At 44.3% G+C, this 26,509-nt stretch overlaps 1 protein-coding gene across 3 annotated transcripts in view; it reads right to left on the bottom strand.

Moving 5' to 3' along the window:
- Positions 1 to 24,662, bottom strand: part of ZC3H13 (zinc finger CCCH-type containing 13) — a 532,845-nt gene extending 508,183 nt beyond the window's left edge. For all 3 annotated transcript variants that reach the window (XM_069205400.1, XM_069205402.1, XM_069205401.1), the window contains exon 1: positions 24,201 to 24,662. In XM_069205400.1, the coding sequence (XP_069061501.1) occupies positions 24,201 to 24,591 (391 nt within the window). In that variant the 5' untranslated portion in view covers positions 24,592 to 24,662. The remainder of the gene's footprint in view (positions 1 to 24,200) is intronic.
- Between the last annotated feature and the right edge of the window lie 1,847 nt (positions 24,663 to 26,509).

Raw genomic sequence — 26,509 nt, 5'->3', positions numbered from 1 at the left:
TTCCCCTGAAGGAGACCAAGAAATAAGTCAAAATACAGCAAACATTTTTTTAAATGGGAAAAAAGGGCGGCAGAAGGTGGCTTGTGGTTTTTTCACCTGAAAATGGCATCAAAAAAGGGTTTGCAGTGCTAAAAATCACCATCTTCCCAGCTTTCAGGAACAGGTAGACTTGAATCACAAAAACACATTTTTCAACAGTATTTTGGCATTTTACTGGGACATGCCCCATTTTTACAATTTTTTGTGCTTTCAGCCTCCTTTCAGTTGGTGACAGAAATAGGTGTGAAACCAATGCATTTGTGTAGATCCTACAAGGTTTTCCTACAGAACGTAACAGCTGAAATAAAACAATATTGAAATTGAGGTGAAAAAAAACCCAGCAATTTTTCTCCACATTTTACTATGTAACTTTTTCCTGCGATGTCCGATTTTTTAAAGCAATATACTGTTACATCAGCTGGCCTCTTCTGGTTGCAGAGATATATAGGGCTTGTAGGTTCATCAAGAACCCTAGGTACCCAGAGCCAATAAAGGAGCTGCACCTTGCATGGGGTTTTCATTCTACAGCGGGTGTACAGCAATTCATTTGGTGAAATATAAAGAGTGAAAAACAGGTATCAAGAAAACCTTTGTATTTCCAAAATGGGCACAAGATAAGGTATTGGGAAGCAGTTATATGCACATCTCTGAATTCTGGAGTCCTCATACTAGCATGTAAATTACAGGGCATTTCTCAAATAGACGTCTTTTTAAAAAAAAGAAATTCTTTACACACTGTCTTACATTTGGAAGGAAAAATTTAGAGAAAGACAAGGGGCAATAACATTTGTTCTGCTATTCTGTGTTCCCCCAAGTCTCCCGATAAAAATTGTACCTCACTTGCGTGGGAAGGCCTAACGTCCTTGACAGGAAACGCAACATGGACACATCACATTTTCCCAAAGAAAACAGAGCTGTTTCTTTGAAAGTGCCAAGCTGTGGATTTTGGCCTCTAGCTCAGCTGGCACCTAGGGAAACCTACCAAACCTGTGCATTTAAAAAAACTAGATACCGAGGGGAATCCAAGATGGGGTGACTTGTGGGGTTCTCACCAGGTTCTGCTACCCAGAACCCTTTGCAAACCTCAAAATTTAGCTAAAAAAAAAAAAAAAAAAAAAAAAAACACTTTTTCCCCTCACACTTCAGTGACAGAAAGTTCTGAAATCTGAGCGGAGCCACAAATTTCCTTCCACCCAGCATTGCCCCAAGTCTCCCGATATAAATGGTACCTCACTTGTGTAGGTAGGCCTAGTGTCCGCAAATGGAAATGCCCCGAAAACACTATGTGGACATATCAAAATTATCAAATACTAAACTACCTGTTTTTGCGGGGGTTGGGGACCTGCATTTTGGGTCCTGGGCTCAGCAGCCATATAGGAAAACCTACCAAACCCAAACATTTCTGAAAACTAGACACCCGAGGGAATCCAGGGAGGTGTGACGTGTGTGGATCCCCCAATGTTTTCTTACTCAGAATCCTCAGCAAACCTCAAATTTAGCAAAAAAAAACAAACATTTTTCCCACATTTCTTTGTGGGATCACCGCACCAGGACACATTTCCTACCACCCAACGTTCCCCTCAGTCACCCAGTAAAAATGATACATCACTTGTGTAGGTGGGCCAAGTGCCTGTGACAGGGAAGAGCCAAAAACATGTCGAAATTGAGGGGGAACTAAAGCGGGTCTAAAAGGGCAGTTCGGAAAAAAAACATTTTTAGGCTGACAAGTGGGCAGAATTTTGATCGGTACAGATGAGACAATGTTGGGTGGTAGGAATTTTGTGGGTTCCTGCAGATTCCAGAAGGTTTCACCACAAAAATGTGGGAAAATATGCGATTTCCAGAAAAGTGGGAGGTTTGCAGAGCATTGTGGGTAAGAAAATGGTACGGTGCATGTTAAGCACTCCACCCTGGAATCAACCAGATGTTTAGTTTTCATATGTGTCTAGGTCTTGTGGATTGTTTCTAAATGGCAGTGTCCCAAAGTCCAAAAGTGCAGCCCTCACCATTCCAAGTGGGTCGATTTTGAGAGTTAGCCAAGCTCTCATGGCCCAAATGTAAAAGCAAAACCCAAAATAATCGAATGTCTTCTTGCTTGCCGTGGGATAAGATATTTTAGGGTGCGGGGGAGAGCTGAAAGACTGTTACCCCCTTTAGTTGGGATGGGGCCAAACCAGGTCCATACTGGTTTGTAGCCACCACCACCCCTTTTTTTTGTAATTCCCTAGCATCTAGTAGGCTTTCTGCCCCCTCAGGGTGTGGATCGAGGGTAACTGCCCCATCTGCCCACTGGTGGGCAGAACAACTTTGCCCCATTTATTTAGGGTGGGGGCTATGGCCATATTCCCACCCTTTTATTTTGAGGAAAAAAAAAATCTTAACTTGTCTTTGGTGGGCAGATGGGCCTTCCAAAAACAGGCTGATCATCCCTCAAGGGGGCCGGATATGGACAACAGTAATATGCCCCCATGGGGCGCAACCCTTGCCCAAGGGGCTGCCCCCTAAACAAAACACACACACACACACACACACACACACCAATCCCTGGTGCTTAAGTGGACTGGCCTAATAAAAATAGGCTGATCACCAAATCACAATATAAATCACCTCTTCTTCTTACTCATTCTTTTAGGGCCAATTCTCTGCATTTGACATGGTACATCATCCTACTATAGTATACAGACAGCCCACAAATGTCTCAGATTGCTCCTTCTTGATTGCCTGCGTTTTTTAAACCTTTATATACACCAGTTATGAATCTCAGTACCAGCTCTAATCTGACAATACTCAAATATTATACTATTTAGGATGAGCATAGCAGCGCACAAGCTCTGCTTTTCAGACATGCAATGATTTATGTGGGCTTTTAACCACTCCCACCTCACACCGATTACTTTTGCTCATTCGTGGGCATGACTTTAAAAAAAATCATTTGATGTCATTTGTAAATGCTTTCCATTTGTCCCGCCTTGGGGACCGACCCGTTACATGGATTACTGCACGGTCACTGATATACATCAGTGTGGGCAAACTACTTTTTTTCCCTTTGGGTCTCTCCATGCTACATTTGCTCTTTGTGGGATCTCTGTGCCGAGTGTGCCTGCGTGTAGTCCCCGGTGTTCGAGCCTTTTACTGACAGGGGCCAAGAGAAGCTCATTGTTCACAAGGTTTCAATGCCTAAACTCATGGTGGGACTGTCTCAGTTCGAGGTGATTTCTTTATTAAGCCTCCACCTCCGAGACGCACCTCCTGAGAGCTCTCCTTTCTTCCCTTGCACAGAAAGGGACCACATTCTGCAACACAATGATGATCTTACAGGAATTTCTGTCAAGTCATTTCATTCCTGTCAAATGTTGCGCTCCTCCCCGGTGCTTCCCTCTCAAGTGCTCCTGCTGAGGCCCATATGACTCTTGATTTGACAGCCTTCTTTTTATGTAAAGGCAGAGAGCATGCCAAAATGGCTGCTGCAATGCCACTTGCTGCCTTGCGAAATGGCCTCTCAAGGCCGACATATACTTGGTTGAACACACCAGGCATAATTACATTATCCCACCCGGCTGCACACAACACTCTGAGCACCTCCTTGACAGTACCTCTGTCCTCCGTCATGACCTTTCACGTTAACAAGGCTGTATACTAAAATATAAACCCTCAATTTAAGTAGCAAAAGCACCTACACTAAGCTGTCTACAGGACCACAGTGTGCCTAAACTGCCCCTGGAAGTACCTGGAGGTAACCAACTATCTCTGAACCCACACCTCTCCTCTGAACTCACCAGTCCCTAGCTACCTAAGCCTGGCGTGCTCCACCCACCAAAAAAGCACCAATAGTACACCTGGATTCATAACACCACCCCTGGGGACCCATTCATATTGCTCAAGGGTACTGCTCTACTCCACATTTCCTGTATTATGGAGTCCTTACTCCTGCCTAGGGTGCAGTCCCTGCCGTCCGTCGCCCATGGTGATCAGCAGGTGCCAGCCTCCCAAACATCTCCCCGTGAATCAGGACCAGTGGCAGCCAGCGTGAGTGCACCTTAAGCTCTTTGCGCAGCACCGTGATTGCCATCTCATCGGACTCGCCACTCTAATCTGGCCCCGCTGCACATCCGCTCACCCTCAACACATGCCAGCTTGACTTAGGCCACTTCCCTCCCAAGCAATTTTAATAAAGATGTTGTGTGCCCCTTTATTTCTGACTGTGACTATGGTGCATAACTGATATAGCTGGGCAATGCTCATTTTTCTTGCCCTGACTGACTAATGGGTCTTAAATTTTGCCTCAGGGGATTTGTGATCTCTCAGGCGGTGCAAATGCTTTTAACTGCCCATTTTTGTTTTTCTTTTAACGCATGACCGCGCTGTGCTTTTCCTGGCAGCAGCATACACAGGGTAACTTGTGTACCCTTTGTAGCTTCTCTTTGGACTTTTCCTGTCGATGCATTAGCAGTCAGTTGTCGCCATGTTTGTATCAATTTTGTGATGCAAAACTATCACAAAAAGTTAGGATGGTATTTACTATATAATGCAAATCGGGATTTGCACTGGATATTATCTTAAACTAACACAAAGTTGCTCTATGAGCTGCTTTGCATTATTTTGTGTAAAAGTGGAATTGCAACTGGTGCATGGTTGTTTCTGGGCAATTAGCAGTGGGTTCTGATGCAAAACAGTATCTACGGGCATTTTTAGACAGAAATTTGTGCCAAAATCTTACACATCCTCAAGGCACGTGTAACAAAGAGAAATTATTTCATTCTACTCACTTTCCCAACTTTGCATGTGTGGTGCTGCATCGCATAGCATACCTACAGAGTGGGAAGAGCTTTAAGGAGTGTTTTTTGTACTGGAAGGTCCTCTTTCAAGTACAAAACCTATGCTTCAGAAAACGCACACATCCCTGCTTTAAGGCACAAGGCATAAAAAAATTAAAAAAAGGCACCATATCTTAGTACATATAACACATTTTTTCCTCTATCACTTTGACGTGAGGGCGGTGCAGCGCTGCCTGCTATCAAAGAATTATAAACTTAGGCCACAATCCCACACAGTATCTCTGCCTGTCACAGACTTTGACTTAATTTCACTGACACATATGTGTACACATACAGACAGACAGACTTGGTCGCACACACACTATGTCTCTCAGTTAAACACATTCTCACACACTAGCACGCACACAACATGCATTTAAAAACCATTTTTATTTACCATAACCGCCACCAAAGTTTCTGTTCCAGCTAAGTTTGCTCCATTTTTTATTACATTAATGGTGAATAATACAATATTATGCACTATTCGCACAATAAAAATGACAGATCTGTACCTGTGTTCTTTGCATTCATTTGGCACTCATTTGTCACCCCTGCGGCCTGGAGTCCTAAAGACAGTGGCGGGGTTGCAAGGGGTCACAACTGTGACCCTTAAGAGGACAGGCATGGCAAGTAAGTGCCCATGATGTTGTTCATTTACTGATGAGTGCCACAGTGAAGTCAATGCACAAGGTGAAACTTAAAAAATAGGAAGCACTAAAGTTGATTAGGGTCCAATATCCATCTATTCACATGTCCAACTGAATCAAGTTGAAAATATCCAAGATGCTGAGATGGTGTATTGTTATGCAAAATCAAAAATAGAATACTTCGTAGTTTGTAAAATAATGTAGTTCATTTGTATTCTTCACTCTTCATAAAACAAGAAAGGTTGCAACTCAGCCAATATGTTCTGTTGTCCACGTGTGGGACCTCCTAATTATAATTTACAAACAACCAAATCGTCTAATACCCAAATAGTCTAATCATATTCAACAATACATTACCATCAGCAGTCAACAAATCCAGGAGTCACACAAGTGCTATATTGTCTCGGCATCATGCAGCAGTATCTCCATCTTCCATGTTTATTCTTATATACATGACTGTTGGAAACTAGCACTCTCTGAAGGGTATTCCCAACTTTTTGCCTTCCTCCTCCTCTTTTTCTGGACTCATTTTTATTGGCTTTAGGACACTGGACACCTTACCCCTGCAAACCAGTGCTAAAGTGCATGTGTTCTCTCCCTACAAACATGGTAACATTGGCTCATACCCAATTGGCATATTTAATTTACTTGTGAGTCCCTAGTAAAGTGCACTACATGTGCCAAGGGCCTGTAAATCAAATGCTTCTAGTGGGCCTGCAGCACTGATTGTGCCACCCACATAAGTAGCTTCTTAAACATGTCTCAGTCCAGCCATTGCAAAGGCGGTGTGTGCAGTTTCACTGACAACACGACTTGGCATTTAGAACTACTCGCCAAGCCTTAAACATCCCCTTTTCTACATATAAGTCACCCCTAAGGTAAGCCTGAGGTAACCCATAGGTCTAGGTGCTAGGCAAGTAAAGGACAGGACATACTCACAAATTTGTTTTCCACTACTGTGAGGCATGCTTCTCTCAGACTGGCATTAGAACTCCACGTTTAATTGGTAGATTCTGATAGGAAAGGAGTAGCCAGGTCATGTTTAGTATGGCCAGAACAGCTGTAGAACATTCTGCTTACTGGTGAAGTTGGATTTAATATTACTATTTTAGAAATGCCACTTTTAGAAAGTGGGCATTTCTCTGCACTTACTGCCATCTGTGCCTTACATACCGGTCTCCAATCCAAGTCTGGTCTGTGCTGGTTGACAGCTCCTTCTTGTGCACACCACCCAGACAACCATACATACAGGACTCTCAGTCACATCTGCATACTGAATGGGTCTCCCTGGGCAGGAAGAGTGGAGAGGCTCCCTCTTACACTTCAAAGGCCAGTGGCCGGCCCTCACACAAAGGACTGATAACCCCCCACAGGGATCCTGGCAGACAGGGCTGGGCTGAAAGACAAACTTGTGCACTTCAAAACTACTCTTTGAAGTTTAACCCACTTCAAAGGCATTTTTGGGTATATAAACTGGGCCTCTGACCCCACCAAATCAGAAACTTGTGGATCTATACTTGGACTCTGTCAGAGAGACTACCTGGCTGCCAAAGGATTCATCTGGAATGCTTTGCTGAGAAGGACTGCTGCCCTGCTTGTTGCCTTGCTGGCTGCTGGCCCCTGACTCTGCTGGAAGGTCTCTGCCTTCCCCACAAATGGTCTCCAAGGGCTTGGATTAAGCTTGCCTCCTGTTCTGAAGTGTCATGGCCACAAAGACATCACCAAAAAGAAGAAAATCCCCAAACGTTGGAAAAAAAATTGACGCAGAAAATGATGCAATGCCTGCCTCGCGGCTGAAAGTTCGCTGCATCGACTATCGGATCGACACAACACCTGCTCCTTCCACTACTGCATCAAGGATTTTCAACGCATTGTCCCTGGGTGTCAAAATATCCCCATCAATACACTAAAGGTGTGTGGGGGGGGGGGGGAGGTTGTTGTGTAACTGGAGGGGACTGGATTATTGTGTCCAGTACTACAGGCGCTAATTAAGCACATATTTATCAGATTGAGGAAAGGGTAGGAAATGGCTGTGTCTTTTGGAGGAAGTTCCCTTTACGGACTAGGTGGTCTCACACACATAGTGTCATGCTTCATCATTTGACCACCTAGCCCCACCCAGGTAAGATGGTACTACCTGGGCGGACTCAACCTCAACCTTGTTAAAAGAACTGCAGAGGGAGTGCTGAATACACCTTTAGTGTATTGATGATTCTGTAATCTATTTGGGAGCAAGTGTGGGGGTGAACCACTCCAGACACACTCTTTATGTTTTAAGCGTCAGAATATCCCCTCACGGTAGTGAGGAACTAAAGCTAGGCCCCTGAAAAATCGATGCCTCAACTTACAGCATGGAAAGAAACATATTATCTGAAAATCTCACGCAGCGCCTTACTTTCTAATGTATCTCCTCCACTGCAGCCCCCGTGAGTTACTTTTGACACATCCCAGGTACTGTGTGTTACAAGGATATAACCACTGATTCTTAAGGAGCGAGACTAATTTAAACCTTTAAAAAGTTATATCTCGACTTGTGCATATTGGATTTATGTTGTTTTGATCTTATTTCATTCAGATAAATATTATCTATTTTTCTGATCCAGTGTAATGTATTTTTGTGGTGTTTTCATTGTGTTACTGTGCGAGTTATTGCACAAATAATTAACACATTGCCTTCTAAGTTAAGCCTGCCTGATTGTTTCCAATCTACCAGAGGGTGAGCACAGGATAATTTGGGTTGTGTTGCGACTTACCCTGACTAGGACTATGGTCCCTACTGGGAGAGGGTGCATACGTCTGCCAACTAGGGACCCAATTTCTAACAATGACTATATCAAAATCATACTAATGAATATCCAGTTCAGAAGAGGACCCATCCATTATCCATTATGATGCAAGTCAGTAATAATATGATACTTAAATAAATTCAGAACATCAATTCATCAGTCAATCTTTGAATCGCATGTATTCAATAATTCTTAGTGTTGGTACACAATATCTAAAAGAGTCATTAACACATGCATCAATTCATATTATTATGGTGCTCTAAACTACAACAATCAAAACACAAAGCCTATGTTATATTACTACATTCACCTATTCCCTGTTCATTCCATTAAGATGCCATCCCTAACTTTGTTACCCCTTAGAAAGTCTTGTGCCATAAATTCAACTTTGGTTGCAACAGTCGTGGATATCATTGATTCAGGTCTCCTTCAGTCATTTAATTCCCTGCATTTTGCTGTAAAACAAATAGGTCTGCAAGCCCTTCAATTAATGGTGTCCAGGGCCATGTGCTCATTTTAAGAGCTATCCCTCCAGCGCCCACCCAACTAAACGTAACATTTTATGCCATCTTGAAATGTACAATTACCCACCAATTCAATCCATAACCAACTGCCATTTAATCCAAACAGTGGTGTATATGCATCTGCAAATACATCAAAAGTTACATCTACCCAACGTGTACCGGACTAGACATAACCATTTCCCCCATCTTGAAACGTAAGAATACCCAATAAACTAATCCATAACTACCTAACCTTTAATCCAGCAGTAACATGCACATATCCTCTCAAACATATTCCCCACAATTACATCTCAGAAGTAGCTTTATCATTTACTGTCAATCACTTCTTAAAAAACTGCCCAAGCACAAGTTTAAAAATAAACCCATGGAGAGCCAAGTCCTAAGATTTATAAATTTTCAGTTCCCTCGCAGTGTACTCCAATCCGAGCACCAACCCCAGTACAATAACCCTCATGGATCCTCATCCAACCAGACTCAGGTTGCTTGTATCCCACCAGCACTAGCCACATAAGCAATTACATGCTTGACACTCTCTACAGATAGTCCATTCACCATCAAATTCAGCAGCATAGTGTTTATAACCCTTCCTTATGAAGGGTTATAGCCTTCCCTCCCACTGGTCACACAACTTCAGCCATATTGTAATGTTCTACACCGCTTAAAAGTGAACTTGTAATCCTTCATCCAGTCACACTGAAGGCTTGATTTGTTACTATTCATAAACATATTTATACAAATGTCATTCACTCAGAACCAAACTAAAGACTAATATATCCAAACCCTGGTCGTATCACCTGCCCACAATTGTTTTTATAGCATAGTTATAGACACAACCCTTGACTGCATTTCAACCAGATTCAAACTTGATAATTAGACTCACATACGTCCATTCACAGCGTGTTACAAGAATCAGCCATTTGTTACTCTTTCATTGTCCCATTTCACTGAGCCTAGATTGCCCACATATCTTAAAAAACAGTATTCCTAAGGTGAGAAACCATTAAGGAATACTACAAAGCTAGATCATTCTAGTTCTGGTACCACACCTATCCCAAGAAACTGCTCTTACTGAGAAACAACAAAAAATAGAGTTCCACAAAAAGTAGAATAAATGTTTATCAAAACAAAATTTCTCTGTAACCAAAATCGCACATTATCAAAATTGCACGTAACTCAAAAACTGTAAATGATTCGCCATAAGGAGGATTCATTCAAACTACAATATGGTTCATATAAATCACCCTTATTGACTTTTTAAAATTAAAATGATAACTTCAAAGGAAAATAAACCTTGTAAGGTCCAGGGCCCCCAAGACAATGTGGATGGGCTTTCCTCAGTTCCTCATAAAAAATAGTATAACTCATGTTCTGAATTGAGTCCCTTTTTCACAGCCCGCAGTCTACCGTTCCAGTTGACTCCTGTCATAAAAGTAGCTCATGGACCCCTCCTCATGACACAAACATGTTCTGAACCCCATTCCCATGGAAAAGTCAGATGTCTCTGTATGGTTACCTTTATGTTTTACTACTTGATAACGCAGAACACTGTTTCTTATTGCCCTGCAGTGCTCCTGTATGCATGTCTTAAGGCGTCTACTAGTACTTCCTACATGTACTCTCAAACAATTACATACTATTGTGCAAAGGACGTACATAGAGGTAATAAACTGATCAATGTAATGTTGTCTTTCAACACAACATAACACACCATACCACCACACCATCACACAACACAGTGTAACACAACATAGCCTAGCATAGCACAATATAACACAACAGCACATAACACAACAGCACATAACACAACAGCACATAACACAACAGCACATAACACAACAGCACATAACACAACAGCACATAACACAACAGCACATAACACAACAGCACATAACACAACATAGCATAAAATAATACCACATAACACAACATAATACCACATAACACAACATAATACCACATAACACAACATAATACCACATAACACAACAAGATACCACATAACACCACATAAGACAACACAGACAAGCATTGCATAACACAGCACAGGATAACACAACACAGCATAGGATAACACAACACAGCATAACCACACAAGAAAATGCACTAAATCTTGCACAAAAATGGTGTAAAATCTCTCTGAAGTATACTCACACCTATGTATATCACCACTAAGGTGACTGGTTTTCTGCCAAAAACAAACTAATTATAAAAGGTAGCAATGCTTGTATTTAAAACAGAGAATGCAGATTGTGACATATTTTGCTACACTCTAACCCTTAGTATAAGTATTGATAGTCACCCAAGTCCTCATTTGCTGCTTTCAAGTTCTTATCTTTTTACTTTCTATCCACTCTTCACTAGAACGCTTTACAACTAGACATTTCAAACTTTCCAAGTAAGAGCTTAAAGTATCATCATTTCCAAATTGAAAGAGAAAAAAACACTACCATCACACCACTTTAAATACATGCATTGCATGTATGTGTGCTCAACAGTAACAGACCTTTTCAAACACTGTTGTCTGCCTATGATAGTCATGCCACTTGAATAGTCGACCTATTCTCAGAAGTGCTTCAAGGATTAATGATAACCACCTCTAGCAATAATTGTTAATTGTGATAGAGGTATTTAGAATGGTCTTCTGATCGAAACAATATATGTGTTCTTCATAAATAAACAGAATTGCCAAGATAAATAGAACTATGCATTCTTTGTCTCGTTTATTGTGCTGTTCGTTTTTTGTATCAATCTGTAGATAAGTCCTTGATTTCAAAACAACACCTCTAATCTCCAACAGAAAAAAATGTTGATACATCATACCTGTTCTGACGTCAACAAGTTGACTCTCCATGGAATATCACTCTGCTTACAAAACTGCAAACACAACATACAAGGCAATCCACCTAAACACACCTGAATATCCATCTCAAAAAGGTCGGTTCTCAGGCATAAACAAAGCAATAAGATACCATGTCCTGCTCAAGCTGAATAACCCCATATTAAGAAAGACCATTACCCTAAGAGCCTCTTCTCTGGAAATGTGCTAAAGAATTAGGATGCTCTTACAATGTATATCAGTCAGGCCACTTAGATCATGTCTTTTGAAGGGGACCTCAAGAACTAATTTTGTAACATAAACTACACCTATCAACAGAATACAGACACTGTTTCTCAGTATTAAATGGTTCTCTCCCTTGTATTGTTTAACTGTTTAGCCTGCTAACAAAAAAAAAAATCCAATAGTGCTAAAACAGATTAACCTCATACAGCAGTGACTTAGGGTCTAAGATAAGGATTCAAAGTGAAGGATTGCGGGGGCGTTGCTTAGCGAGCAACTAAAATGGCCGCACACTAGCAGAGCTCGGCGAGCCTAAAATCGCACACCCCGACAGCTGTCTATAACCTGAGGCCAGCTGAGGGGAAATAAGGAAGCCAGCACTGAACAAGGCACCAGCGATCTACCGGAGCCGTCTGGAGGGAAAATTCACCCGGCCGGCCCTGATGTTCGTGCCGATCAGGTCGCGGCCCCGGGTGTGGCCTAGGCGAAGCGCACCGCAGCAGCAACAGGTATGCAAGGAGCCGCAGAGCGTGAAAGTCTGGCTGGTGGCAGAGGTCACAGAGTGGAGAGCGGCCACGGCATCCGCTCCCGTGGTGTGCTGGGAAAAGTGGACTGGAGGGAAGAACAGCCTGATACGGCCATGCCTGGGCCACGACATGCAAGGGAGGCTGGAGGGCACGAGAGGGGAAGAGGTTCCCCAGCCGAGCAGAGGCCCGGTGACGGACACACAGCGAGCGGGGAGAAGAGACCGCAAGGAAGTAGCCGAATGGAGCCACATCCGCAGCAAGAGAGGAGCGTCCCCTGGGCACTCCTCATAAGGCCGGGGAGGTGCGTCAGACATAGCGGGGCAGAAAGCAAACAGGTGTCGAGAAAAAGGGAGAAGGGGACTGAGTCGTGATCCCCCGACCCCAGACCAGGATGGGCATAAGACTATCCAAGAGAGGAGGAACGGAGCGCTACCATGAGACAAGGCACTGAACAAGCGTTTTAAACACAACCCATCTGGATGAACGGAGGAAGCCTGTGAAGCCTCTGGGGCGACTGTGCAGGAGATCGGTGCAGAACTTGAGGGATGGGACTTCCCCTTCCCGACCCAAATCCTAAGTGTGTGTGGGGGGGACCCCCCTCATCTTTCGACCCGCAGTGAGAGGTGCGAGTGCCTCGTGAGCCATGGTCAAACCGAGGAACCAAACCCAGGCATAATTCAACAAAATGGACAAATGCGCAGTACCAAGGGTATAAGCCGCATCCAGAAACCAGACCTTAGATATCACCAGTACATCTGAGCCCTCATTAAACACTATCATGGCGGCCATTTCCGATCTGAAACAGACACTGGAACCAAAACATGAAGCAATGACAATCAATGTCTCCCTTCTAAGAGCGGATCTACAAAAAATGGCGGACAAAGCTGAAATGAATATCTAGGCCCTGCAGTCCACGTCTAAGCGTTTAGAGGAACATGTCCAATTACTCACCAAGCAACAGCACATCATGTAGGCCAGACTTCAAGATCAAGAGGGAAGAGCCAGAAGGAACAACATCAGAGTAGTTGGGGTACCGGAAGGGGCTCATCAGGCGCCGATCCCACCACTGAAACCAGGGGCTCCACCAAGCACAATTATAGCATGGATCCTCAACTACAGAGACAGGGACGCCACCCTACAAGCAGCACGGACTCAAGGTGACCTACTCTACTAAAATGCACAAATTAGAATCTTCCCAGACTTCACGTGTCAGGTCCAAAATCTGTGACGTAGCTTCGAGGAAGTTTAAAAAAAAATATATATGTTTTAATGTGCTGCGCAAAAAAGAAATCCAATACATAATGCTGTTTCCAGCAAGGCTGCGGGTAGTCACAGAGGGCAAATCCTGGTTCTTTACTTGGCCTGAGGAGCTGCGGGATTGGATTGAGGGCTGGCGGAAAGCTGGACAACCCTAGCGGAGAGGAGGGGTGAGGAGCGAACAAGACACTTCGGATGATCCCTCAGCGCACCGTGCAGATGATACAGAGACAACAAAGGGCTGAGAGTCACCCTGAGGGACTACATAATAGAGATAAGACTAGATGGTGCCGGTGAGGGAAAGAGAGAATGGGTGTACCTCACATAGCTGGAACGTCCCTAAGTCAAAGAGACCATAACTCCTTGAGCACTCAGCATAATAGTTTGATTCATATGTAATGACTCATAGTAAGGGGCCAACTAACAGCCTCATCGATGGGGTTCATACTCCGGTAACTATCCCATAGTTACTACAGGCGGAGCTAACCAACCCTAAGTACAGTTTGATGTTAAGAAACGGGTGACAGGCGCTATGCAAGTTTTGGGGGTCGGTAGTTCTGAACCTACTAAGCAGGGTGGCAGGAAGAAGGGTGGGGGAGTATTATGGGTAATGGTTAATTCTTGTTGTATACTGTTTCTTGCTCAAACCAACTTTGCTAGTTGGGGGGAAGAGAGCCAGGGTAGGGGGGGGAGGGGAAGGAGTTACCCCATTGTCATATCAGTGTCGGACTCATTATAAAGACACCAAGGAGATGCAGACTACTAACAAACGGCAGCTGACGGCAATGACCTGGAATATCAATGGTCTGGGCAACAAGATTGAACGTACACTGTACTGCAATTTATTAAACGCCATGCCCCTGATATAGTCCTATTACAGGAAACTCACTTTAAAGGTAATAACTATAGGGAACTAAATCGTATGGGATATACCTAACTGACACACGCTGGATTTACCACCAATTCCTGTGGAGTGCGGATTCTACTCAAAACTTCCACACCATTCATTCCAGGCCAGGTCTGGAATGATCCCCTGGGTCGTTATGTGGCAGACTGGTACCTTGAATAGTCAGACATTAAACATTTGCTCTGTGTATGTGCCCACGCTGCGGGATGAAATGCTTCCGGCACTGGGAACAGTGCAGCTAGAAATGCCAGTAGGCATCTTACTATTGGGGGAGACATGAATGACACCATGAATTCAGAATGTGATAAACTGACCAGCGCACGGTCCAGGGCTCTCGTGAGCCAGTTGAGATCCTTTGTGGACTCCATGGGATTGGTAGACCAGTAGAGGGATCATAACCTCCCAAGCCCGAAAACGTACACACGTCTCTGCATCCCACAGAAGCTTATCCCGCCTGGATTATTTATTCACACATGGGACAGTTGTATATAGATTCCATGATCCACGACACTTGGCTTGAGGAGTCTCAGATCATTCTCGGGGGCAGAAAATTATTTCAAAGAAAACGAGAGAGAGAGAGAGAGAGACAGAGAGAGAGACAGAGAGAGAGACAGAGAGAGAGACAGAGAGAGAGACAGAGAGAGAGACAGAGACAGAGAGAGAGAGAGAGAGAGAGAGAGAGAGAGAGAGAGAGAGAGAGAGAGAGAGAGACTTGGCCGAAACCACATCTAGCAAACATACTATGCAGTGCAGAGACGACTATATGATGTGGGAGACAAGGCCGGCAAATTGATAGTGTGGCAAGTGAGGAGGGGAATGGGTCGCAACTGGGTGGCGGAACTATGGGGGAGGGGAAGGAGAGGTACACCTCAGGCCCAGAAATAGCAGAGACATTTGCTGCATACTACGAACAGATTTACACCTTCAGGACGGTTCACACTGAGAGGGACTGTGGGAAACGCCTGGGAGACCTCCGTCTTCAGTTTCTGTCGGAGGAAGATAGAGCGCACTGAAACAGGACCTTACAGTTGAGGAAGTACGGGAGGCTATCGCAGGGCTGAAATCGGGAAAGACGGCAGGCCGTAATGGCTTATCAGCCAAACCATATAAATGTGCCGCAAACATAGTGGCCCTACACATGGCAGCTAGTTTCCAGGAGGCCAAAAAAGTAGGAAACCTCCCACCAGACCTGCAGAACTCCACGATTGTAGTGCTACATTTAAAAATGGCGAGCCGCAAACGGCATGTAGTTCTTACCGACCAATATCATTAGTTAACCTAGAAGCGGAAGTTCTGGCGAAAATTTTGAGTAATAGACTCTAGCTAGTTATAACAAAGCTGGTGCACTCAGACCATTCGGGCTGTATGCCACATAGGAGCACCAGACTTAGACGACTGTATGGGATTCTGCATGAGACACAGGCATAGGAGGCAGATGATGCAATAGTGCTATCACTGGATGCGAAAATGGCCTTTCCTTTTTGCAGTACTTACTAGACTGGGTTTCGGATCAGAGTTCCACTCGTGGGTCAAATTCCTATACCAGGATCCAAGGGCCAGGGTTAACGTCAATGGAGCAGTCTTGCGTTCCTTCATGCTTCACAGGGACATGCGGCAGGGATGTTCACTGTCCCCACACCTATTTGCCTTGGTCATGGAGCCATTGGCCGAATGGATACAGTAGGACCCGCTAGTATGGGGCATCAGGGAAGGGGACAATTGGGAAGCCCAGATCTCTCTATACGCAGATGATGTCTTACTATGTCACAAAACCTTATCGTTCAGTGGACAGACTATTGCACATCATAAACACATTTGGACAATATTAGGGATACATAGGTCATATTATTCCAAATCCCTACAACACGGTATGGGCCGTAGTGATTCTGATCTGTGCGGTAGGGAGTGTGGCCTGGTGGGTATCTTTTTTCATACCCTATGGAGTTGCCCAATCATTCAGGGTTTCTGGTCCCAGGTAGCAGGGGTGCTGACCAGAGTGACAAGTCTGGAGGTGCATATGGAGGCCAGATGGCACATACTTAACATTACAGGGGAGGATAAATGGCCCAGACACCAAACAACCTGGTTGAGGCTAGCAGCGGGAGTGGCCAAAAGGACATAACCAAAGCATGGGGCGCAAGTGAGCCCCCTTCAATTAGAGAATTGAAAAGTAACATGGATTGGTGCCATCAAGTAGAACAGGAGATCTATTAAAACTGGGGCAATAAATACAATAAAATGTGGCCCCCATGGCGTGGTTACACATATGTTACATAATGTATGACAAGGTACCTTATGGATGCAGGGGCTGGGAACATTGGGGCTGCTGTTCCATGATCACTGAGAGACTACAAGCTAAATAGTAAATTAACTAATTTATGGATATGTCGGATTGCAAAATTGTACCTTTCTTCCTCTCAAAAACAAAGTGTAAACCACATTATGATGATGATATATAATGTATTGTGAGCATATGTGTATTTAAATAAAAAGAGTTTAAAAAAAGTGCAGGATTGCCTTACACGTTTGCAAATCTACCCACCTGAGCAGCATAGGATTTAAAAGCGTATTTCCAAAGGGAACGGGAAAGGCCACACCAGCTTCCCCTCTTTCACACCACCTACAGACCAAGTGGCTGGGGCCCACTGTCACACTACCAGGCCTTCTCCTTCCCTCCACTGAGCCAGGGTTTAAGTTAAGGCCATCTGACCACCAGGGTTAGAGTTTCCACTGGCCATAAGTCACTTGACTACTAAAGATAGGGCTCCTTTGACCAAAAGGCTCAGGGCTCCTCTTAGTCTCAGGGATTAGAAATTACATTGCTCCCAGGGATTACATATTGCATGATTCCCAAGGCTTATGGCGCTAAGAGGCCCAGGCCTACTGATCATTATGACAACTATTTAAACAAAACTGTTAGGGGCATCCAGGTAAAGGGTGCCGTCTGTTTGTGGTTGTTGGGAACTGGAAAGGGCCTAGGGCCAGAAACTCCCTCTTGCCACCATCAAACCACTCACTACTGCAAGAAATATTTAATACTACTTCTCAGATAAACTCATCATTACCCACCTTCTCTGACATCCAAAAATTTAAGATAAATTACCACTGAGCTGCAGGTGCCTTATTGCACCCACCACTATCTAGCTACTGGGCAAGCTTAATATTACACACACATCAACTACTCAAAGTTCGCTCCGATGCAACCCACCTTCAATTCCACAGGAAAAAGTAATCCTCTGACCAGCATATCACTAATCTGGCAGCACCAGAACCAAGATCTGCCCTCTACCCATTACCAATTCCAGAGGACATGATTAGCTGCCCCAGATCTAACAACCAAAAACTCACCAGGACTAAAAATACATCAATACTCACATCACCCATCTAGCTTCATCAACAACAAATCCATCCATATGTACATCACACAACTAATAGAAAGGCAACACATTCACTCACTGAAAGACCCCAATCAAAAAAACTGACACACATTGTCACATGCCATCACAACTCATCCCCAAGTACATGTCCTATGCCTCTGCTCTTCTGCTTATGCTCAATCACGCCAAGAGGACAGAGATCCAACAGCTAAAACGTATGCTCAACACAAAACCCATGAACACTAAACGCATCAGCACATTTGATGAGTCTCAGAAATCATACCAAACCTCCATTACAGAAAAGAAAGCTTCAGTGACGACTCGCACCCACAAAGTCATTCCCCTGAATGTGGCATCACCAACAAAAATCATTTTGTAAAAACTGGATGAGGCTTAGCAGTCATCCACAGAAAAGTATTAAAAATAACATACATCAAAAACCTCACCATGAACGATTGTGAATTCTTGTTGATAAGAGTTCACTCCAATGCCAGCCAACTCCTGCCTGTTCCTTCCTCGTAATAAATTGTAGAATACATAATAAACAGACTCACAGTCAACAGTGTTCATTTTAAAGATGTCTTGCTAGATAAAGTGACACACACTCTACTCTATCAACTCAACCTATGTTCTAAGAGAGTTCAACATCTGGTTTGACAAGAACCCAACTACAAATGCAGCCCTGACATCCAACCTGGGGGCCTTCAAGCTCCAACAAGTTTGATCAGACCCTACTCACTAGTTTAGACTCACTCGAAATATTTGCCCACCATGACAACTGCCTGGTAATCTGGAAAGACCACAACATCATTACCTTCAGGATCAACATACCCATCAATAATATTTCATACTTCAAGAACCAATGCACTTACAGACAATGGAAAAAACTAGACCACATAACTCATACTTCGAAAGAATCTTAATAAATATGCAGCCCAAAAGGCAAGCACATCCTGTAAACTGGATCTACACTGCACGAACGACAAGATACCACTAAGAAGACATCCAGAGTTAAACACAAGAAAACTACAGGAATTAAAGACAACATCAAACAAATGAAAACATAACACCACAAGAAATTCCACAAAATTATAGCAGAATTCTGCAATTCAGAGTACCAAAGAGCAGAAACAACAAGATTGCTATGCTTCTGTGATAAAATCTCCAGAAACTAATCTTAGAACAAAGAAAACTACCATAAGGAGACCACAGCAAACACACCACATGTGACTCAACCACCACAAAGAGGGAAAAGACCAATCTTCCGACACTTAATACTTTCAATACCCTTTCAGACAAAGAATTCCATATTATCAATGCAAGCACCAGATAAAGACTTCGTCATTTCAGAATAAGTGAAAATGTTATGAAATGTATTTCCTCATATCTCAAATACAGACAAACCTTGGTGTACCTCCCACCTGCCACTTCAGTCCAATTTTTTTAACATTGTGGATTTCCTTAGTGATCCCTCAAATCCCCTGCCCTATTCAAAAATTACCAAACTCCCATATCAGACCTGCTTGGATTGATAAAACTTTTTTTATAACAAGTTTTACATTTTGAATCATGTAATCAATGAAGAATACAGGCCATATATAGCACACAGACGTTGCTGTTCAGTACAGGAATATAAAGCATATTCATCAAAAAACACCCATGACAGTTTTAGATATTTCATCCCATCGTCAACAAATGCAGTCTTATGAAATATGACTCAGTCGTATGTGAGGGAAATGACTGTGTTTATTGGGGCAACCCCTGGCCTCATAGACTGACTTCTTCTGCTGGGCACAATAATCTACTCCTTGTAGCCACTGAGAGAGTGGGAGGAGCATGGGTCTTCCAATGGGCAGCAATGTCTTGCTTGGCGAACAGTAGGGCCATTTCCAAAAACATCTTGTCAACTCTTGTGCTTCACACACCCTCCTGAACCCATAGCAGAATCAACAGAGGGGGTAGTGAAACCTCCCACCCCAGTGTCTTGGTGAGTTCCATTGTTATAGCGGACCAGTAGGTTTGAATCTGGGGGCATACCCACACCATATGGTGAAAATCAGCCGGGGTGGCATCACACCGGGGGCACCCAGGCTTTAAGAGGAGATCTGCATGATGCAATCTCAGCAGTGAAAGGTAAGCACTGTGTAGATAGTAAGATTGAACCAGTTGCAAACAGGAGGAGACAGTGAGGGTTCTTGGTGCCATCAAGGCACCCCTCCAATGTTCTCATCAGAGGGCCCCATCCAGTCCTCTCAGCGGATCCTGAGGTGGTCCAGATCACCAGGGGCATTTATGTTAAGTGTAGGGTAGATGTGAGATATCTTGCCCTTGCCCAATGCCCCCATAGGGAGTTTGGCTTCTAGGGGATTGAATTTCAGAAGTAGGGGGGGGGGCAGTGTGGGGGACTTGAGCGTGGAGGGCATGGCGCAGATACTTATAAAATTGTGTGTTTGTGAGTACGTAGTCGTGTGTGGGAGATCTTGAAATGACTTCATGTGCATTCCCAATTGAATGTCTCCCAGTTGGATCAGTCTGATGAGATCCCATTTTTCACATCCTTGTAGATTCGCAGATTCACTGAGCCAAGTGCCATGCCAAAGAGGAGTTTCTTGCATGAGTTTATTCACACACTGGATGTGTTGTAGGGCAGTCCTGCAGGTGGACAGGCCTATTTTGGTAATGGCGGTGTAAAACATAAAGGGACAGTTCTAGGCAATAAGCGAGGTCTGTCGAACCACCATTTAACCAGTCGTGTATTACGATAAGATGGGAAGCCAAATAATATAGTTAGTCATCCCAAGGCCTCCCTCATATTGGGTACGTTGGCAGGTTTTAAGAGCAAGTCGGGACCAGGTACCTTGCCACAAGAATGATGTTGCCATTCTATCCTGGAGCTGAAACCACATTTGGGGAATTGTGAGAGGAGTATTTTGGAACATGTAGAGAAATCGTGGCAGGATCATTAGTTTGTAGAGAGCTATGCGGCCCATTACATTTATTGGGAGGGATTACCATTTAGTTAGATCTTGCTTGGTCTTCTTCACCAGTGGTTCTAGGTTCAAGTTCTAGGTGAGTTCTGGGTGTAAAGTTCCACAGATGCCTAGATACTTGATGCTAAGTCTACAGACGGGAATATTGGTTTGCCAGTCGAAACAGTCCCTGGCATGGGCCAAGGGCAATCAGTATTGATTTAGAGGGGCTCTTTCGGATGGCTGATGCTTCTTCAAAGCACTGAAGGATGTGAAGACATCAGGGACCCGTGAGGGCCAGATTGGCCAGGTAGAGGAGGATGCTGTCTGCATATAATGCAATACGATCTTCCATCCCTTCTTCCAATTTCCAGCCTTGGATCTGGGCGTCGTTACAGATCAGATGTGCTTATGGCTCAATTGCGAACACAAACAGGAGAGGGGAGGGGGCATTCCTGTCTGGTTCCCCATCTGATAGGGAAGTCACACAATAGAATGCCATTGATTAGCACCTGCACTGTAGGATTAGAAAGAGGGTCTGTACAAGCCTATGAAAATGAGGTCCTAGCCCAGCGCACCTCAGAACTGCACCTAAATAGCCCCAGTCAACCGTGTCAAACACCTTCTCAAAATCGAGAAAAAGTAATGCCAGATCAGCAATGAGGCAGTAACGGTGGGCCAGGGCCACGTGAAGGCGCCGGATGCAGTGTCTTGTACTCCACAACGGCATGAGGCCACATTGATCGGGTGCTTTAGGGTGGGAAGGACACTTTTGAGTCAAACGGCTTGTATTGCAGGGATTATTTTTACCTCACAGTTAATAAGAGAGACAGGACGATAAGCTCCACAAGAGGTAGGGGGAGGTTGTGACTTAGGTAGCACCACAATTGTTACTGTATCTAGTTCAGTGGGAACGTGCCTTTTTGCTCCACTCCCTTATAGAGAGCGAACAGTTTGGGGACCAGAATCTCTCTGAAGGCAGTATAATACTTGGTTGGGAAGACATCAGGACGGGGATTTTCCTGAAGGCTATTGCGGATAAGGCTGAGGTTATTTCTACATCATTGAGAGGTTCATCTAATGTATGTGCCTCTTTCCGAGATAGTCTGGGAAGAGATAGGTGCATGAGGAATTGCACAGAATAGTCTGTTTTCTTTATGTGAGGCTGCGTAAAGATTACAGTGATAGTGGGCAAAAGTCTGATATATTGATCAAATTGTTACAACTAGGCAGAGAATATGCAAATCATTAAAAAAAATGGGCTGCCCATGTCTAGAATGTACTACTGCCTCTAGGCATAAGTGCAAGTTTGATGAGTGACCAGCTAAATCTCAACACCTCAAGGACGAAGATCATAACCTGTGAAAAGTAGCAACACCAGCCTACTGCCATATGGCCCAAGATACTTAATGCCCTGCAGCTACATCAAGAAAAATAAGAGACTAGGACTAACGTTGGATTCCTATCTATCCTGGATACCACATATCAACACGGTGACAATGAGTACCTTCTACACAATGAAAACACTTTGACACGTTCCCATACCTTGAATACCAACAAAAGCTAAAACTCCTGCACCACCTTCACCCCACCAAACACAATGTCAGTCCTACAAGCATTCCAATGGAAACCGGAAGCTGGATGAGCAATGTTTAAGGCACTCTGTATTGTCCATAGAGCTTCCCAAGGAAAAAGATCACTATGCCTACAGATTAAATTCAAGCAATCCAAACAAAATAGGACACTGCATGCCAGGCTTACACCATGGACTGTTCTACTGCCTTACTATAAGGAATTGATAGAGGGCACAGCTTTCTCAGTACAAGCTGAAACTCTTGAACTCACCACCAGTCAAGATCAGAGGCATCCAGGAGAGGTGAAAACACGGCACAACCCATAGTCCTGGGATAAAACCCACAAAAATAATTACTTTTTTTTTTTAAGTATACCTACTGTTCACAGTTAAAAACGGCCTTACCAGAACATATTCATGCTCACAAACACTCAAAAAGCCTACTCTGGGCCAAAAATCTCAGAATGGGCAACATTATTCCCGTAACCACAATAAAACCCATTAACTGTGTACCTAGCTCTCAGTTCTTCCGAGATCACAGTGATAAGTGCTGCATCCATTAAACACGACAACCGCACCGCGATCGCCATCAAGCACAACATTGAAAAATACAAGCTCAAAACAAAGGCAACACACTTACAACATACTGTACAAAATGTAGCATACTTCAAATGCAGGCAAGCACTGCAACGACCCACATACGTTACAATGGAATGACATGTAAATTACTTTATTCCTTAAGCACAAGGTACGATTGTACTCTGATGTAAAGCAATTTGTCATCCTGTTCCAAAGCTCATTTCTGCTATAGCAAAAACGAAAATAAATAAAACACATTTTATGAGACTTTTTACTTTAAATGCATATGCCCTCACTACATCCAAGTAGAAGGTAGAAAGAACTATGGAGCTTCATTTAGCTTCCACTTCACAAATTACTAGCCGAGTCCTCCCTGGGCAAAGTGAGACCGATGAAAGTGGCAAAGCAATCCTTATAACCAGGGATGTTCAGCTATGTTGAAATTAAACCTGTATCAGTATAGTATTCTTATGTTAATTGTGCTGCTGTTTACTTTTCCCTCTAACGTATATTGTTCACTGTAATGGTTAATAGAAGTTTTCTCATGAATTCCAGAGCTCTGATTTCTTTGAGTCAGTTGCTGGGTGTTTTCGTGTGGCATAGGCCTACATAATGTAGGCTCCATACAATTAAAAAAAAAACCCTAAAGGCTTAGTTTACCTACTGTCGGTGACTTTATTCACACAGCGTTCGAATTAGCCCATAGTGGTGGTTTACAAAGTTAGCATGTCAGTCACTGTTATGTCCTTTCTGACAAGCGGAGCCGGAAGATTTGACAAAGAACTTAACGTCTCTGGACTTGAAAGAGCATGCCTTCAAGTGTAGAAGCAGCTCATGACAAGCAAGGTGAAGGAGAAACACGAGTATACCAACAAAAGAAGGCAGGTATAAAAATCTGTACGGCGCAACTTGGAAGTCAGGGTCTCCTATATTTGGACAGTACTCTAGACAGAGACACTGACATCTCCCCTTACAACAAATCAGTGCTTCGGAGCGTGCAGTGTTTACTTGAGCGAGAGTAGGCAGTCTGTTTGAGGCGCCATGCCTAACAGACCTGCTAGAAAGAGGTGGGCTTCTACCCCATAGACCGGTCCAACCTCCCATAAACGAGCACAGATATTCATTTAGTCGGCGCGTGCTCACCCTTCAGTTTGCGCGAAAGCGGCCAGCGGCGGACGCCGCCTCTGCGCGAGGAATCCCGGGCCGTGACCGATGACTGAGCGCCGCCTGGTACTGGGAGCCCGAAGCCTCCTCCCAGTGCCCGCGGACCAAAGAGGAATCCTGATCGGACCCTACTCCTCCTCCTCTTTCTGCCGCGATAACTGCGGCTACCGCTGCTCCTGCTGCTCCAAGGAGGACACCTGGAGGGTCCCCCTCTCACAAGGCTCCTGCTGCAACTTCCTCCACTCTCTGTGCTGCGCATGCGCGTGGCCTGGCATGGACTTTGCGACAGTGACCTCAAACTCGCGCGCCGCCGACAAAGGGGTGGGGACACGCTATCTCTCCGCGGTCCAACAGGGGGCGCGAGCGCCATCCCTAAACTGAAGGCGGGCGCTCGGCAACGAGCAGCAAAGGTACTGCAGGAACCGCCCGCTGTCCTGCCCATTTCTTACCACCTCCCACTGTGACGAACTACAGATCTATAAAACGTAATAATCGCCTTTATCGGGGTAAATTCAGTAGCCTCAGCATGAACGCACTATTCAATTTGACTGCTGTATGCCAGATTTTAACCTTTTTACCTAATATCTCACAAGTGGACAGTATTTACTGCTATTTGTCAAATATTCCCGTTTTCAAATAGTACATTACAAGTGAACTGTTGTATTAAAAAGGGAGAGTTCGAAACAAGGGAGCCGATGTGGTGTAAGGAACAGTGTTGCCACATTGGAACTGGGGATTTAAACATTTTCTACCATTTGCTAAAAGAATTGTAGATTCTATTAAGGACAAGGAGCCTAGGATTTCTCGCTCTTTACTACTACAAAACAGCAGCCAATGGAAATCAAACACAAAAAAAAATACACATGTGAACTACATAACCCAAGAGGCCTTAAACTACAACCCCCTTAATACAGTCCACCAATCATATCCATTCAGCAGATTCAAAACAATGAGACACGACCTTGATGACCTCTTTGCAGTTTCCAAGGTCCAAATCTAATGAACAATTCAGAATAATAACTAGTGAAGCTGAAAACAACTGGAAAACACAGTCAACAACCAACAGAATTCTTTCCAAGAGTGTTGGAGGTTTTTCGATATCACCAAAAAGCTTGTGCCCAGCAACGCATCATTCTTCCTTCTGGTCCGTTCCTGAAATAAAAATATCTTGAATTAAACCATGTTTCAAAAGGAACAATGATAAAATGGTGGGCAATATGTAATAACAGACATTATTGATTACGGCCCTCATTACAACCCTGGCAGTCGGTGACAAAGCAGCTGTAATACCGCCAACAGGCCGGCGGTAATAAACATGAAACTATGACCACGGCGGTAACCGCTCAGACAGAAAGCCACTTTAACACACCGACCGCCAGGGCGAAATCAACAGGCACCACGGCGGTAACCGCCAACAGCCAGGCAGAAGACAATGTACCGCCCACCTTTTCCGGGGCAATACCAATGACATCAAAAGCCTGGCGGAAAAACTGCACAGAAGGGAAACGACTCACCTCTGGACACTAAGGGAAGTGCCACGCCAACATGGAGTCCAAGCTGCATGTCTTCCCCATGCTCTTCTACCTTCTGCTCCATTACAAACACCAATGCAAGCAAAGACAACCATGGTGAGTACTGCCGCCTAGCACACGGGGGGGGGAGAGTGACACACACACGCACCACGCAACCCCTCCACCCCAACACCACACACACACCAGATGCAGTAACATAACATATACACCCCTTACCCCTCAGGAATAATGCAAGGACAACTACTATAGTGTAAAAAGGCTGTAATAAGATAAATATAGGTGAAATATGTGCATCCAATAAAAATATATATATATATATTTAAAATGCTAGGGACACTGGCCAGTCCTCAGCCACAGGGCCACATCACAAAGTCCAAGGCCCAACCTCACTCCTGCAACAACACAGAGAGAACACTGCAGGGGCATCAGGTTGAAAATAAACAGGCACCTCAGGGGGGTGGGGAATGGGGGGGCACCTCAGCCGAAAGATGGTACAACGCCACTGGTCCAGGAGGGGGCAACATACCCATCACTCTGTCCTGGGGAATGCAAGGCCACAGGCTCTCAAGTGGGTGACTTGTCCACTGGTCCCAGAGGGAGGCACATGCCCTGTGCTTGGTCCTGGGGAGTGCAAGGCCACAGTCTCTCAAGGCAGTGATTTGCTTCCTGCTTGGTCCTGGGGACTGCAAGGCAACAGTCTTTCATGTGGGTGATTGCCAACTGCTTGGTCCTGGGGATTCCAAGGCCACAGTCTCT

This window comes from Pleurodeles waltl, chromosome 8 (genome assembly GCF_031143425.1).
Source record: "Pleurodeles waltl isolate 20211129_DDA chromosome 8, aPleWal1.hap1.20221129, whole genome shotgun sequence".
Classification (NCBI taxonomy): Eukaryota; Metazoa; Chordata; class Amphibia; order Caudata; family Salamandridae; genus Pleurodeles; species Pleurodeles waltl.
The sequence above is the reverse complement of the archived record's forward strand: the minus strand, read 5'-3'. Positions and strand labels throughout refer to the sequence as shown.